The sequence below is a fragment of the Poecilia mexicana genome, unplaced genomic scaffold (genome assembly GCF_051168715.1).
Source record: "Poecilia mexicana isolate PSO_F unplaced genomic scaffold, ASM5116871v1 scaffold_2, whole genome shotgun sequence".
Classification (NCBI taxonomy): Eukaryota; Metazoa; Chordata; class Actinopteri; order Cyprinodontiformes; family Poeciliidae; genus Poecilia; species Poecilia mexicana.
Genome location: NW_028263371.1, coordinates 35,645,182 through 35,659,729, shown reverse-complemented (window position 1 = coordinate 35,659,729; position 14,548 = coordinate 35,645,182). Strand labels below are relative to the sequence as shown.

Here is a 14,548-nt window from a genome sequence, read left to right as displayed (position 1 = left end):
TCTGTGTTCGGGTGCATCTTGTTAATTTTAAAAAGATCTCCACCTGCTGGTCACACTCCTAATTATCTTGTTTATTTATCTGGTAATTTGGCAGCAAAAGTTTTTTGAATTGAGACTGGTACTTATTTTGTCAATATATTTTGATTAAAATGTGATTTAATTAATTACAGGCTCTGCCATTGACTGGCTTAAATTTTTTAATCAAATCCCACCACTAATCATAAAGAATTGAATTGATTTGAGGTGTGACGCTAATATTTGAAGATTTTGCTGTGAAAAGACAACATCAAATCCCAATAAAATATGTGGAAGTTTGTGATTTGTGACAAAATAAAATATTATATAAATGAACTGTTTGTCTAAAATGAACCCTTTAAAACTGATCCGTTTATTTTTATTCTAGCTCAGAAAGATCAACTCCTTTAGCTGCAGTTCATCTTCAGAACAGCTGGGGCGGTAATTTACTCAAACCAGATTATTGCAGAGTCCAGTCAAAAATGAGAGAAACCATAGAAGCAGAAGCGCTTGGAGGTCGAAACGAACTGGTCCACGATGTCTGCGGTGTATCCCACTGTCCTGCTGTGTGTGCACGGCTTCTTCTCCAGCCTGCGGCCGTCGGAACCTTTCCTCACCGCTTACCTTATGGGACCGGACAAGAACCTGACGAAGACCCAGGTGAGGTTGCCGTGCTGTGGGTCACAGCTCCTCTTGCATCACTCTCTAGCATGTTTCCTCACACATGTTTGGATCTGACTGGTTCCGAACCTTCTAAGTAAAGGAGAATTGGTCCCGCTTGTTCGTGGCTTCTTGCAGCTTCTCTGGGTATAAAGAATTTCCTGTTTTCTTAAGAATTCACGTACTACGCCGCACCGAATTGACGTTTTCCAGACGAACCTGACCTGCTGTGTAAACGCAGAGGTTCTGATCCAATTCTTAACTTTTTATATTCTGGTTCCAGAGACGCACATGTTCCTGTAATCCAGAGAACAAACTGGTCAAACCTGAACTGAATTATTCTCCGCTGAGAATAATTCAGTTCCTCCAGTGTCTCACATAGAGTTGTGTCCTTGATAGATGACTAATAGATCTGCTGCTGTTCTAGATCTGTCATAATTTTGGATTTAACTGATTTTTTTGGTTTTGGGTGTGGATCATGAAAGGGAACAAAGAATTTTGTTTATCACAGTTTACTCATCAGTTACAATTCCTAATTACATTTTAATAAATGAAAATATAATGTACAAATATCTGCATGTTCAATCATGTGGTCTTTAGCATTGAGGTCAGTGACCGGTCCATCCAGCTGACCAGATATGTTGCTTGCTTGCAGAGCAGGAATGTATTGCTCTTAGGAAATTACTTCTTCTACATCCACATGTTCCTTCAGTTGTTGAGTTTCATTATGTTACGCTGTTCATTGTAAGAGATTTAAACATAGCAAAACAAAAAAATCTACTGTTTTTCTACCCTGAAATACACCAGAAAAAAAGATTAAACATGTGCTTTGATGTTAAAGATTTCCCCCAGAAAACTCGCTAAGGCCGGTGATTGGGCGCTAGGGCAGTCATTCATCCAGTGGCCCGTCACGTTTTTGAGTTAAAAAATGTTTTAAGTTTACATGAAATTTGAAAATATCACTTGATAATTATGTGTTATTGAAAGATTGGAAAATTAATACCTGAACACAAACTATGAAGTATTAAAATTGCAAACATTTTAAAAAGTCTTAAAAAAAAATAAGCAATGCTTAGCCTTGTGGGGGCACAAGGGAAGCCTGTTAGCCCACCAGGCTTATAATACAGAGTGGGAAACCCTGATGTTTAAATCTATCAAATTTAATTGGTAAAATCTTGTAATTCATTCACTTTTCTTTGTCTTCAGAAACATTTGTAATAAAGTGGATTTTTGGCATTAATTTTAATTTTACATTCACTGCATTTACACAATAAAACATATGTCCCTAAACTTTTTTGGCTCTTCTAAACCACAGATAGAACAGGTTGTTGGTTGATCCATTTACACACTAAAAGTGTCAGGTTTTAGTTTTGCTTCTTCACTAAAACATTTTATTTTGGTGCATCCTAAAAGAAAACAGTTTTAGTTGCTGTTATGGCTAATAAACCATACTTTGGAAGGTGACTGTGTAAAACCAGCACGTCCGGTGTGAGTGTGTGAGCAGCACTTCTCCATTATAGTCATACTGTTTGCAGAAGGAGGCTCAGACACACTTCATTCAGATTGAGATAATCTCTCAAAAAATGTCGGCTTTCTTGCTAATCCTTTAAATAATGACCTTCATCAGGTTGTAATGTGGACCAGCAACAAATCTGTCAACATGAAACGGTTATACTTTTGATCATGTAGCCACATCATATTATGTTTGCATCAGAAAAGGAAGAGAAGTAGTAGCTAATGGAAAACAAGGCAGAAGCATATGACTGTTCTATATGTAATGTTACTATAAAACTGTTACCATTTCCTGTGCTGTGGTGAAACATGTAACAGTTTTTGAGTGCTGTTCTACTAACACAGAAGTTGATTGTTCAGAGCTCTACTTCACATCCTGCTGCTGGTTTTTGATTCATAAAGTTTGACTTAAACTAAAACCAAATAAAACTCATAGAAGCTTTAAAACTTTAGACTCAGAATACATTCAGAAGAGGTTTCAGTACTGAACAATAATGCCAAACCATAGTTTAAGAAAATCTTTTGGTTTTCCACAAAGTCCAATATTAGAAACTAAGTTTTTATTTTGCATTTAACTGAAGTTTGGAGTCCAAATAAAAGGTATAATTGTTTCTGATTACAATTTGTAGTTAATTTTTGAATAATTTTTCAGTTTTGACAAATTAGCACATCAATAAAACATACTGATCAATCTTTGGAGATTTTGTCTTTGGTCTTTTGGAAGCAATAAAATGTGAACAGTTTTTATTATAGTAATTTCTTTGTAAATATTACAAGTTTTGTGTGATTTTGTTCAGGAGGCTAATAATTTTACCTCACTATGCTGATTAAACTTGTATAGAAATACATTTTCATTAAATAAATTAACAGGTTTTTTTTTCTTTTTTAGTTTTGTAGGAATTATATCAAAACGGAGGTGAAGCCACACTGTGAAAAACAAATTCTAACATATAAATATGGACTTTTCTGGGGGAAACCTTTTTTTTTCTTTTATAATTCTACTAAGTTAAAAATATATTTCTTGTGTTCTCTGCAGGTTGTCAATGAAATCTATCCCATATGGACATATTCCTACCTCGCCCTGTTGCTCCCCGTCTTCCTGGCTACAGACTACCTCTGCTACAAGCCGGTGTTGGTACTGCAGGCCTGCAGCCTGGTACTGACCTACGCCATGCTCTGGAAGGCCCATGGCATGCTGGCCATGCAGCTGCTGGAGTTTTTCTTTGGGTTGGCCACAGCATCGGAGGTTGCCTACTACTCCTACATCTACAGCGTGGTGGAGCCAGAGCTCTACCAGAGAGTGACCGGTTACTGCCGCAGTGTCACATTGTTCGGCTCGGCAGCCGGGTCGCTCCTCGGTCAGCTCCTGCTGTCGTTGGCCAAAGTGGAGCTGGTGCACCTCGTTATCATTACGCTGGCGTCAGCCACCGTGGCCTTCGTTGCCCCCTGGTTTCTCCCCATGCCCAAGAGGAGTTTGTTTTTCCACATGAGTCCAGGAGTAGTCGAGGAACCTGCAGCTGGCTCCAGTCCCAGCCCTGATAAGGTAGAGGATTCAGAAAGCAGAGCACCCATGGTAAGAAATCTACACATCTTGACAATTTATTGAAGTTTGTGTGTTGTGTGAAGAAGGGAACTCTTCCTCTTTCAGATATCCAGGTCATCCGAAGCAGGAGGTAGCAGCAGTGGCTTTGTGCAGGTGTTATGGATGCTTTTCCATGACTTCCTGCAGTGCTACAGGTGTCGCCCCCTGCTGGCATGGTCGGTGTGGTGGGCCCTGGCCACATGTGGCTACTTCCAGATCATCAACTACGCTCAGGCACTGTGGGAGATATTCCATTCATCCCAACACCATGAAATCTACAACGGCTACGTAGAGACGTTGTCCACGCTGCTTGGTATGGCATCTGCTTTCATTTATGAATTTCTAGACCGGTGTTTTGCAAATTTCAGACATGACAAGTCAATCCAATCTAAGTCACACTTAGGAAGTAAATCAAATAGAAACAGAATATTCCTTCTTGGTAACCATTGTTAAATGTGGAATAGTATGGCGTTTATTAAACTGTTTTACTAAATATAGTGAATCTCAATACTACCAAGAGAAACTGTTTATGAAGCACTCTTCCTCTAAGATTCTGTAAGTAGAGTTTTATTTTGACGTAAGACAGAAAGTACTATTAGATTTTTTTAATATGCTGGTTATTGAAAGCTGTTTTAAGGACCCCATAACAACACTTTAATGTTCCCATTTTGACTTGACAATGGAAGAAACAGACAAGATGTGATTACTAAACAATCCCTCAACAGATTATCAGCTAGCCACTACAACTCCATGTTCAACATAGAAAGATTTTGACCAGTCAAGGCACACTTTGATGGTTCTTCACTGGACAGACATTCTTTCACAGTTAAGGTTTAACAGTTTAAGATTCTCAAAACTTCCTTAACTTGTGAAGGTACAAAACGGCAACAAGCCTAGCACCTTAGCAAGGCTAACGTTAGCTAGATTGCTGTCAATCCTCAAAATGAACGAGCTACAGAAATGTGAGATGTTATCAATATCCCAGCTGTGAGCACACTTCCGCTAATCTGCTGATGCGCTAATAGAAGAGCTAGTTTTTCATTTAGCATTTTTGCTAACTTTGAAAATGTTTAGTGTAATTAGTTTCCCTAAAATAATTTTTCTGAATAAATTCTAAAGCACTGGTTTACTTCTAATGAAAACTAACAAAAGTAACCTGGGCTGTTTTAATCAAACGTTAACTTTATCCCCTTGATGTGACAACCATTTTCTTTTCTTAATCACAGCCATCTAAAGGGGAGTAAATACTTTTCTACAGCACTACAACAAAGTCATATTCAGAAAAAATGATTTCTTCATCCCTTTCTGTTCTGAGTCCAGATGTCTGAGTCGTGTCGTGTCCTGCAGGCGCTCTGGCTGCTCTGCTGGTGGGCTGCCTCCCAGTGGACTGGACCCACTGGGGAGAACTGCTCCTGTGGGTCCTCTCCCTCCTCATGGCCGCCTGCGTTTTCATCATGACCATGCTGAAGAACATCTGGGTGAGCTACAGCTCCTACATCATCTTCAGGACCATCTACATGCTTCTCATCACCGTGGCAACGTGAGTCTAACATGGCGTAAAAACCACAGTGAGGAGGAAGCTTCAGAATCTGATTTTGAGCAATTCTTTGAGACCCTTAGAAAGAAAAGAGGGAAGGCAGAAAGGAGAAGTGTCTCTCAGTGAGTCCAGATTGCAGCAAGCAGCTGTTGCTCCATCTGAAGCTTCCTGCTGTTTCAGCATGAAGCACCTGCAGCTTCTTCTGCAGCATGTCAACGTGAGGTGACATGAGGTGGAGTACTGCGCTTGGTTTCAGTGTTGCTCCCTGACCTCCAGGTACCAGATAGCGGCCAGCCTCAGCATGCAGAGATACGCTCTGGTGTTTGGAGTCAACACGTTCGGTGCCCTGCTGCTCTGGACTCTGATCACTGTGGTCGTGGTGGACTCAGCTGGACTCGGCCTTGACGTTGTCACTCAGGTAACATGTCGGCTGTTTGCTGATGTGAAGGAAGCTTTGCTGATGCCAGTGTTGTGTTTAATGGCTGCCTGTTTGGTCACGCTCCCTCAGTTTTTCATCTACGGCGGCTACTTCACAGTCATCTCGGTGGTCTTCCTCCTGGCCGGCCTCTACAGAGTCTTCTCCTCCAGGCGGACCATGCAGGAAGTCAATGGAGAGTCCAGCCCTCCTCCAAACAGTGCCGTGACACAGTGAATGATTCACCTTAAAGCTTTGAGTGGACATTGAATCACTTTTTCGGAACAAACTGAATGGGGGCTTTTCATGATGTCATCATATTCTGAAGCGTGGTGGAGCCAACTTGGATCATTAACACCAAAGTATTAATGATCCAAGTTTTCCTCTGAGCCAAGTAATTTCAGGTCTGAGTGATACAGACCTGAAACTTAACCACAGAAGTCAGTGGGTTTGTTTTCAATAGAAATAAAAGCAACTATATTAAGTTTTTTTTTATATATGCTCAGGTTTTTTGCCCTCAACAAGATGCAATACAGTGGACTCCCACTTATTACTGATTCAGTATTTGCAGATTTTCAGTGGAATGTAACACCAACATTTATTGTTTAAACTATTAAAATACCGTTAGAAGTGTTTTTAGAGGAGACACTGATTTTGCACTCTATCTTAATTTCCAAATGTGAGATATTCCTTGATGCCTTTATGGAAACAAGGATGGCAAGTCAAACCTCTAAACAAACCATTTTTTAACCATAGTTATTAGAAAGTTTTGGAAAAGCTTAGTTTTCCAAAACTTTCTGCCTCCTGGTGGTGCCAATGCCTGGAACTGTTTAAAGTCGGTTAATTTCCTGATCACTTTGGGAGTTTATAAAGCTGCTTAACTCAGCTGGATGATGCATATGATGACATAATGAAAAGCAACCAATAATTATTTAGCTTCTGCAGCTCTGTGCAGTGTTTATAGCAATTTTGTGACCTCTACTGTTACAGATGGGAGAATGAATGGGATGGCTAAAACAAGATTCAGGTGATGTCTCTAAAACATGCTGAATTAGGAGCTGTTATCACCTGACAAACTCAAATCTGAATAGCTTTAATTAATTTTCTTCATGTCTATCAACTGAAATGGTTAAAAACTAAATATTTAATGTTTTTATGTTTTCTGTGATTGATCCTTGTCAAATTATTGTATTTATCATATTTATAAATAACTAGTATGTTTACATATTTTTATTTTTTAACTTTGACCCTGTTGATGACGCACAGGTTTGTCATAAACATGGTTAAAGAAGAGAAACGTACAATTTTTAAGGTGGTACTTGGGAGCAGTTCACTATTTGGAAAACATTTTTATATAACTATGTTTACATTTAGTCTTGGAAGGTACAATTTAACAAGGTGCACATTTTGGTGATTATGTGGAATATATAATATGAAATATTTCACATGTCTTTGGGAGTTTGGAAAATATCCTTAAGTTATAGAATGAACCCCCCAAAAATGACCAGCCAAAAAAACAAATGTGTGTTGCACTGGCATATGGGATAAGTTAATTCAATCAAAGCAGTCGGTGTGACTGCAGTCTCAGTCTGTTACTCAGATTATGAGATTATAAAATAGGAGCATCTCAGGAGTCTCAGTTCTAAATGTTAAAATTTCTTGAATTACAGCATGTTGTAGAAACGCATCATCAGAACCTTATTTTATCCTATTCTTACATAATGCAGTCATTAGGAGTAAAGTGTGCATAAAATGCAATGAGCATATTATAGCTATGGATTAGATTACCATAGACGGTAGATATCAACTTACATATAATACATTAAAAAATACTGTCTGATCTAATACTTCCTACTGTTAAAAATTCATGTTTTAGATAAATTAAGGTTGGCACAATATGACAGAAAAACATTATCTAGTGTTTTTGGGCTGTAATAGAAACCAAATTAACTACAGTACCATATTAAGTGTTCTACCGTTTGTTACCAGCCAAAATTACTTAATATGACTGTAAATGTGTTTTTTTTTCTTTTACTGTGAGTCTGTAGACTGTAATGCACTAATTAACAAAGATGTATACTTCCATGTTGGAAGTAGTGGTACTGAGACGCACAATTACTGTTGGCAGGTTTTCACTGAACACTACATTGTGAAACTTGAAATGATCCCCTGCTCCTTTGTCATTTGTTGTTTAAGTACCTTAAAAATTTTAGCTGCTTTTAGTTTTTGTTTAGTTGATGACAAATTGCACTGAAAAGCTGCTTTAAAATACATCAGTGAAGATAAATGTTCAGTAAGGAGAAGTAAGTGTGTTTCTACTTTGCTTCTTTTCATCCATCCATCCATTTTCTTTACACCCTTGTCCTCCCGATCTAGTGGGGTCAGGAGGTGCTGGTGCCTATCTCCAGCTAACATTCCGGACGAAAGGCGGGTTACACCCTGGACAGGTCGCCAGTCTCTTTGCCTCTTTTGTCAGAGGTAAATATTTCATATAATTAGACAAACCTAATCTGAAGAAAAATAATATCAGCTTTCAAATGATTCCATTTCAGGGGAAAATTATCCAACCCAATATGTGAAAAGTATTCACCCTCTTACCTTATGTCATGAATTCTTTATGAAGTCAAAAACACATTTTTTGGAAAGTTTCCTAACCCACGTCTTAACTCCATAAACAATTCATGTGTGAAGGCCATTAATGCAGCTAAATTCAGAATGACTTAAAATTCCAGCAGTTAAGAGTTGAACAACCAGTTCTCATGATTAGAGGTGATTATTTATTCTACACCCTCAGGTTAGTTCATACCATTCTTCTTTTTAATTAATAAAATCCTCATTTAAATTCTGCTTTATTTTTTATTCAGATTATCTGTGAAGATAGTTTTATCTGAAATAGGTGTGTACTGATTGCCGGTCACTGATCTTTAAAAAGCCTGACCTGCCTATAATGAAACGTAGGGTCAAAGCTGTTAAATTGCCAACAGTGGAGCAATTATTGTTAACAAAGCATGTGTAGACGTGACCTGGTGGGCATGTCTGTTAGTCCCCTCCCTCATGGGACAGCTGAATGGGAGTGTAGCTGATTTTCAGACCTCTGCTTTCTTTGTCACCTAAGTATTGGCCCAACACGATCTTAAAATTAAGGAAATTGAGGCCAATTTTATGGCCAGGTGAATTATCGGTGCACCCCTGATCTGAAACATTCCTGTCTGTCAAACAAAAATCGATCCAATTTATGAAGAGGCAAAAAAAAAGTTCTTATAGACAAAATCATATTGAACCTTTTGTTTCACTGTTGCCAGGAGTTCATATGTGATGAAGCAAAATGACCAAATTAATTTTGATATAATCAGAGAATATAATGCATATCCCAAAATTCCTTGCTGTGGCGCTTAATGCCAAAGACTGTAGTTTCCGTTGGCTCGTCTGACATATGAATGTACAACTAGACATTACACACTCTTTTCATCGCTCGTCTCTAGATTTAGAGATGTCTGAGTTGCAGAGTTTGCCTTATAATCTGTTTCCATGCCTATTAATTTCTCATCTGTAATCTTTTGATGCTTTGAAGTAAATGTAAATGTGAACAATCTTCACAGTTAACATGAAAATTACTCCCTATTTGCTGCAGGGCAATTATTTTAATATATGCAAAAGACAACCAAATACTTTTCATACAATGTAAAAATGTCATTTTGTAATTTAAATATATATTGAATAAATTCTTTTTATACATGTGGTCATTGTGTTTCATTTGTTATCTGAACAGGTGTGTGCGTGTGTGTGTGCGCGCGTGCCATCAGACTTTTTCCTGTCTTTGGTCTGTTAGGGTTAGCAAAAATATTTACAATTTTTGTTTTAAATTGTATTTTCTTCAAATTTTGCATACTGTTTATGACTTTTTATACAATTTGCAAAAATGAGATGATGTCAAAGTTAAAACTCGTGAATATGCTGCAGAACCTGGTAGGAGAGTCGGTGAAACAGGTCCTGCAACAGGAACTGAAAGGCCACTCTGAGAGGAAGAAGCAATCCGAAATCAACATGAAAATCCAGATTATAGCTTAGAATTGCTCTCTGGTATGAAAACCCTAATATTTGGAGACATCCCTTGGTAGAGATTGTTACATTTGGATAATAAAGGGGGAAGATTTCATGCCTTAAAAAAACATCCAGTGTAGCAGTGGTGGTAGCATCATGTTGTGGGGTTATTTGCTGCAGGAGAGATTGGTGCACTAAACAAAGATGATAAAATAAAAATGAATGTGGAAATATTGAAGATAGTGAAGGATGACGTTTAAAAAGTTGTTTGACACATAGGTCTATCAAAAACCTGAAGGGTCGCTAGCTCTAAGAGTCTCTAGCCCCATTACGATAAGCTTAACAATAAATGCAAAAATGTTTTTCAGGCTCTTCCATTGATTCTCCATCTTTGTTTTCAAGAGAAAATTTGATCCACTCCTGGAATCCAGGAAGCTTCAACCACAGAACAAGATAGGACTCTGCCGCTGAATCTTTCTAGCAATTTAATAATTGAGATTTAGAGATACTTTATACGCCGTGATCTTCAGCATCAGATAAGGGTCTTAGAGAGAATTTAGCATTACTGAAGCATTTTTAAACCAACCAGTATAAGTGAAGAGAGACCAAGCAACTCTCTTAAATATTTGTTGGTTATGTTTACAATCTAGAAACTGTAGATATTCATCGACCGATGCCTTCTTCTGATTTTCTTTCATGTCTGATTTGCAGATTCCCGTTTTAGAATTCAAAGGATTAAAACAATGAAAAATCAGAGGCAGCACTACATCATAGCCTGTTATAAAGAAACTCAAGAACAAATTAAATGACATCTATCTGGAAAAAGTTACAAAGTCCAAAAAATTACTAAAAGAACCATCATCTACTAGTAATTGTTACTCATTACCAGTTATCACAAACACTTAATGGCAGCTAATTCATTTTTGCATGTACTGAAATGATCTTGATCTGATATTAAATTTAGTTTGATTTGAAACAAACTTTGTCAAATTAAAAGAAAACCAGAAAGAACCTGCAAGAACATGTGAAATACTTTTTCACAGCAACTTACCAGCTGTTGAATGATGTGTTTATTGAAAGAAAAGAGCAGGAAAAGAAATATTTGACCCTCTGAACCTCAAAACTGCCCTAATTCTGATATTCAAAACTGTACAAGATTACACAGTAAAAACTAGAAGGAGCGCACACTGATTTCATTAATTCTGGGTCATCGGCGATTGGCTAATCCTCTTTTGTTCTGTCATGAGAGGACTGACTGACAGGCTAGCCCACCAGTGGTGTGTCAGCTACCCTGTTCTTGATAATGTAATGACTGTCAGAAAAACAAAATTGGTATTGGCCAAAAAATCGGAAACTGTAGGTCAACCTTTATAAGGATTGGTGATCGGTGTGAAAACGAAGCAACGGTTCACCCCAGTAAAACAGAACCAAGAGAAACAAAAGACAAATAAAATAACTTGAATGTTTTCTTTATACTAATGAAAATAGAGAGAACTGAATGTGAATACAGCAATAAATGGTAAAAAAAAACAGTACAATATTCCAAATTGCAACTGCAGAATCTCCAGGTTCGCCCATGTTCCTAAGGCTCCAATGCTAGATCCCTTATCTTGTCATACAGAAATATGAATCCAAAGTCCAATATCAGTTTGCCCAAATGGGCAAATTGACATTACAAAAGTCTCATACAGAGTGTATTGTCTTCAGGTCTCTGTGCAGCTGAGAACGAAGCCTCAGGAGAGGCTCCAGATGACAGTCAGCATAGCCAGGATGCCATTCAGAACAGCTAGCCCAGAGTTCATGTTGAATCTGTGGCTGGAAGGGTCTCTGCATCAAACAGACACAATAAATGTCATCCAGTAAGTAAAGCTAACACATGTGCAGCTTCACTCTGCAGTACCTGAAATCAAGCAGAGACAGGAGGCTGGGGAAGGCCATTCCAGGCTGGTACGACTCCAGCTGAGTGAGAGTCCATGAGAAGATGCAGGAGATGCATCCGGCAACAGCCGAGATCATCAGGATGCTCCAGAAACCTGGAACACACAGGTGACTGGTTACTGGTTTCTGGTCGCTGGCTTATTGATTTTGACACACATTTAGCGACTTTTCAGACAGAAAAATCACCATTGGCAAAATTGAAATTGGCAGGTCAGCGTAACACTGTAATTGGTGCAACACTACTTTTATGGGGATTACTTGTACCAAGGTGTGTTAGGAGAGGAATTAAGAGTGTGTGAGCCTCTTGGAACAAGACTATTTGGTGCAAGTGCAAATTATGAGACACACATTGATTATAAGGTAGAGATGCACGATATTGGATTTTTGGTCAATATCCGACATGCCGATATTCCAAAACTCATTTGGCTGATAACCAATACCAATACTTTTTCCTATACCTTCTTGCTGAAACTATATGGCTTTCTCTACTGTGGAATTAAAATATTGTCTTTGTCAATTTAGCCTGTTACCAAATACAAAAAGCTAAAAAGGATGCTGAAAAATGATGGAACACTTTCAGCATTTGCATTATGCTTAATGTCAAATTTACATTTGCTCTCTAAGACAATAATGACACTTAAACAGTGCAAATTTTATGTTGTGCTGTGCTGCAGGCATCATTTTCACTGCTTGTCATATAAAATCAATGCATTTTATATCGGTGAGTTATTGTGATGGAATGGTTGACGTCCAACATTAAATTTTACAGCTAATATTGGCCGATACCAATACCATCCCAGTAATATCATGCATAAGGAATTCATTTTTCAGTGCATGTCTCAGAAAGAGTATCTTAATTGACAAACAAAAACGTTAATATCTATCTGACAGGGCCAGAGAGGTTATATGTAATTTTGATGTATATCAAAACATTTTAATTCTGTAAACATTGATGTTGGCCTTGTGGAATTTATACAAAATTACAAATATGATCTTCCTGTTTACATAACAAAACTTTAGATTTTATAATTACAACATAAAGTCTTGATGGCCTTTAATGGGAAAAATGCGTAGAAAGGAACCCTGGGATACTCACCCAGCATCCTCTCTTCAGTCCCATTCTCGCCTCTCAGCCTCTCCGCCCGCAGCTCTGAAACATTCAGCAGAGGTCAGCGTGAGAATATAACAGATGGAGACACAACCATAACTCAGAGAGCGTTAGAGCCGTGTCTACCTCTCAGGATGGGATAGGTGAGGGCGCAGAAGGCACCCACAGCAAACATCGCAACAGCCGAGCCCAGAACCGAGAAGGTGGCTTTGAGCCACGGTGTGAGCCAGCTGCTCCGCAGCCTCCCACTCCCACTGAATCCGTGTGTAGACATGACCCTCTCGGCGCCTCGAGAGCTCTGGATGCGGCCTGATCGCTGTGGAGGTCGGGCCCGGCTGAAGGACGCCCCTCCCGGCATGTCAGAGCGCTTCTGTTGCTGGTTCTGAACCGGTTCTCTGAGACCGAACGTTGATCCGCATCACATCCAGGAACTAACGTACCTGCCTGAGCACTTCCGCCCACAAGATTGTCCTGTAGGAGTTTCCGTAACCGGTTTTCATGGTTTAAAACATAAAGGTGTAAGACATTTACAGCGACTTGCAAAAGTGTATCTTCTCTGCTATATTTAGTCACATCACACGCAGAGAATATATGATTTATACTGATTTTAAGTCGTAAATCAGCATACAGTAGTGTAACATTAAAAGGTAAAAGGACATGTAACTCTAAAAAGTGTGGCGTGCATTATATTCACAGCCTTTAGTCTGATACAGCTAAATTAAATTCATGTTTGAGGTGTTTGTAAAGTGACACAGTCAAAATTTCAGCAATAACAGAGAATAAAATGGGTATTCACCTTTCATATTAGTTGTCATATTTTCACTGTGTAAGTCTTTCATTTATAAATGTCAACTTTTCAAACGTGTATTTAGCAAGCTAAATGTAGTGATAAACAACTAAATTTCAAACTAAAAGTTTAGTTAATATGCCAAACACAAACTTGATAACTTCATTTACTATGGAATCAAATATATCTTCTAATTAAATATAGTTCGGAAATAATTAGTTTGCAAACTAAATAAAAAGCAGTTAGCTTGCTAACTAAATATTTAGTTTGTAATTTACATTTTAGCTTAGTTTACAAACTAAACATTTAGTTGGAGGTTAAATATTTAAAATCCTAACTGAAATTAATGTTTTAAGCTAAATATGTATAATCTTCTACCTAAATAGTTTGAAGCTAAGTGGTAAATGAAGTATGTAGTTTTTAAACTAAATATTTATCTTGTTAATTAAATATTTTCTTAGAAACTGTGACTTTTATAAATGAATTACAATATGGTGAAAATATTACTTTGAGATACCCCAAAGTAATATTTGGGGTATTTTTATTTTAAAGGGTTTATTAGCTCTGCTGGCCTTTATGTAATAGTGAATTGACAGGAAAGTAGGTAATGAGAGAAGGGGGAAAACATGCAGCAAATGTCACCAGGCTGGGAATTGAACCAGCAACAGCCACAACAAGGACTAATCCATATGTGGATTGTGTTTTAACCCCTGTGCCACCACAGCACCCTGTTGTGGTGAAGTTTGACTATGTAGCATTACAAAAGGCATCCAATAAATATACAACAAGCGATACAAGGAGATGATTTGGATCAAACTATATTTTTGTGACAAATGGTCTAATAAAATCTAAATGAGAATCTATGGCAATACTTGAATATTGATATTCAGGAGTGGCTGTGCCTAACATTTATTTGTTAAAAAAAAAAAAGAAGAAAAGGTAAACTGCTTATT

At 38.0% G+C, this 14,548-nt stretch overlaps 2 protein-coding genes across 2 annotated transcripts; one reads left to right on the top strand and one right to left on the bottom strand.

Annotated features, from left to right (window-relative positions):
* Positions 1-483: 483 nt before the first annotated feature.
* slc19a2 (solute carrier family 19 member 2) lies at positions 484-9,460 on the top strand. The gene is made up of 6 exons (XM_015010879.2): positions 484-675; positions 3,224-3,760; positions 3,836-4,082; positions 5,117-5,309; positions 5,583-5,724; positions 5,815-9,460. The coding sequence occupies exons 1-6, from the start codon at positions 553-555 to the stop codon at positions 5,956-5,958; spliced, it is 1,386 nt and encodes a 461-aa protein (XP_014866365.1). The 5' UTR covers positions 484-552; the 3' UTR covers positions 5,959-9,460.
* Positions 9,461-10,792: 1,332 nt separating this feature from the next.
* Positions 10,793-13,279, bottom strand: arl6ip6 (ARF like GTPase 6 interacting protein 6). The gene is made up of 4 exons (XM_015010873.2): positions 12,935-13,279; positions 12,797-12,850; positions 11,663-11,795; positions 10,793-11,589 (listed from the first exon to the last, which is right to left on the bottom strand). The coding sequence occupies exons 1-4, from the start codon at positions 13,164-13,166 to the stop codon at positions 11,496-11,498; spliced, it is 513 nt and encodes a 170-aa protein (XP_014866359.1). The 5' UTR covers positions 13,167-13,279; the 3' UTR covers positions 10,793-11,495.
* Between the last annotated feature and the right edge of the window lie 1,269 nt (positions 13,280-14,548).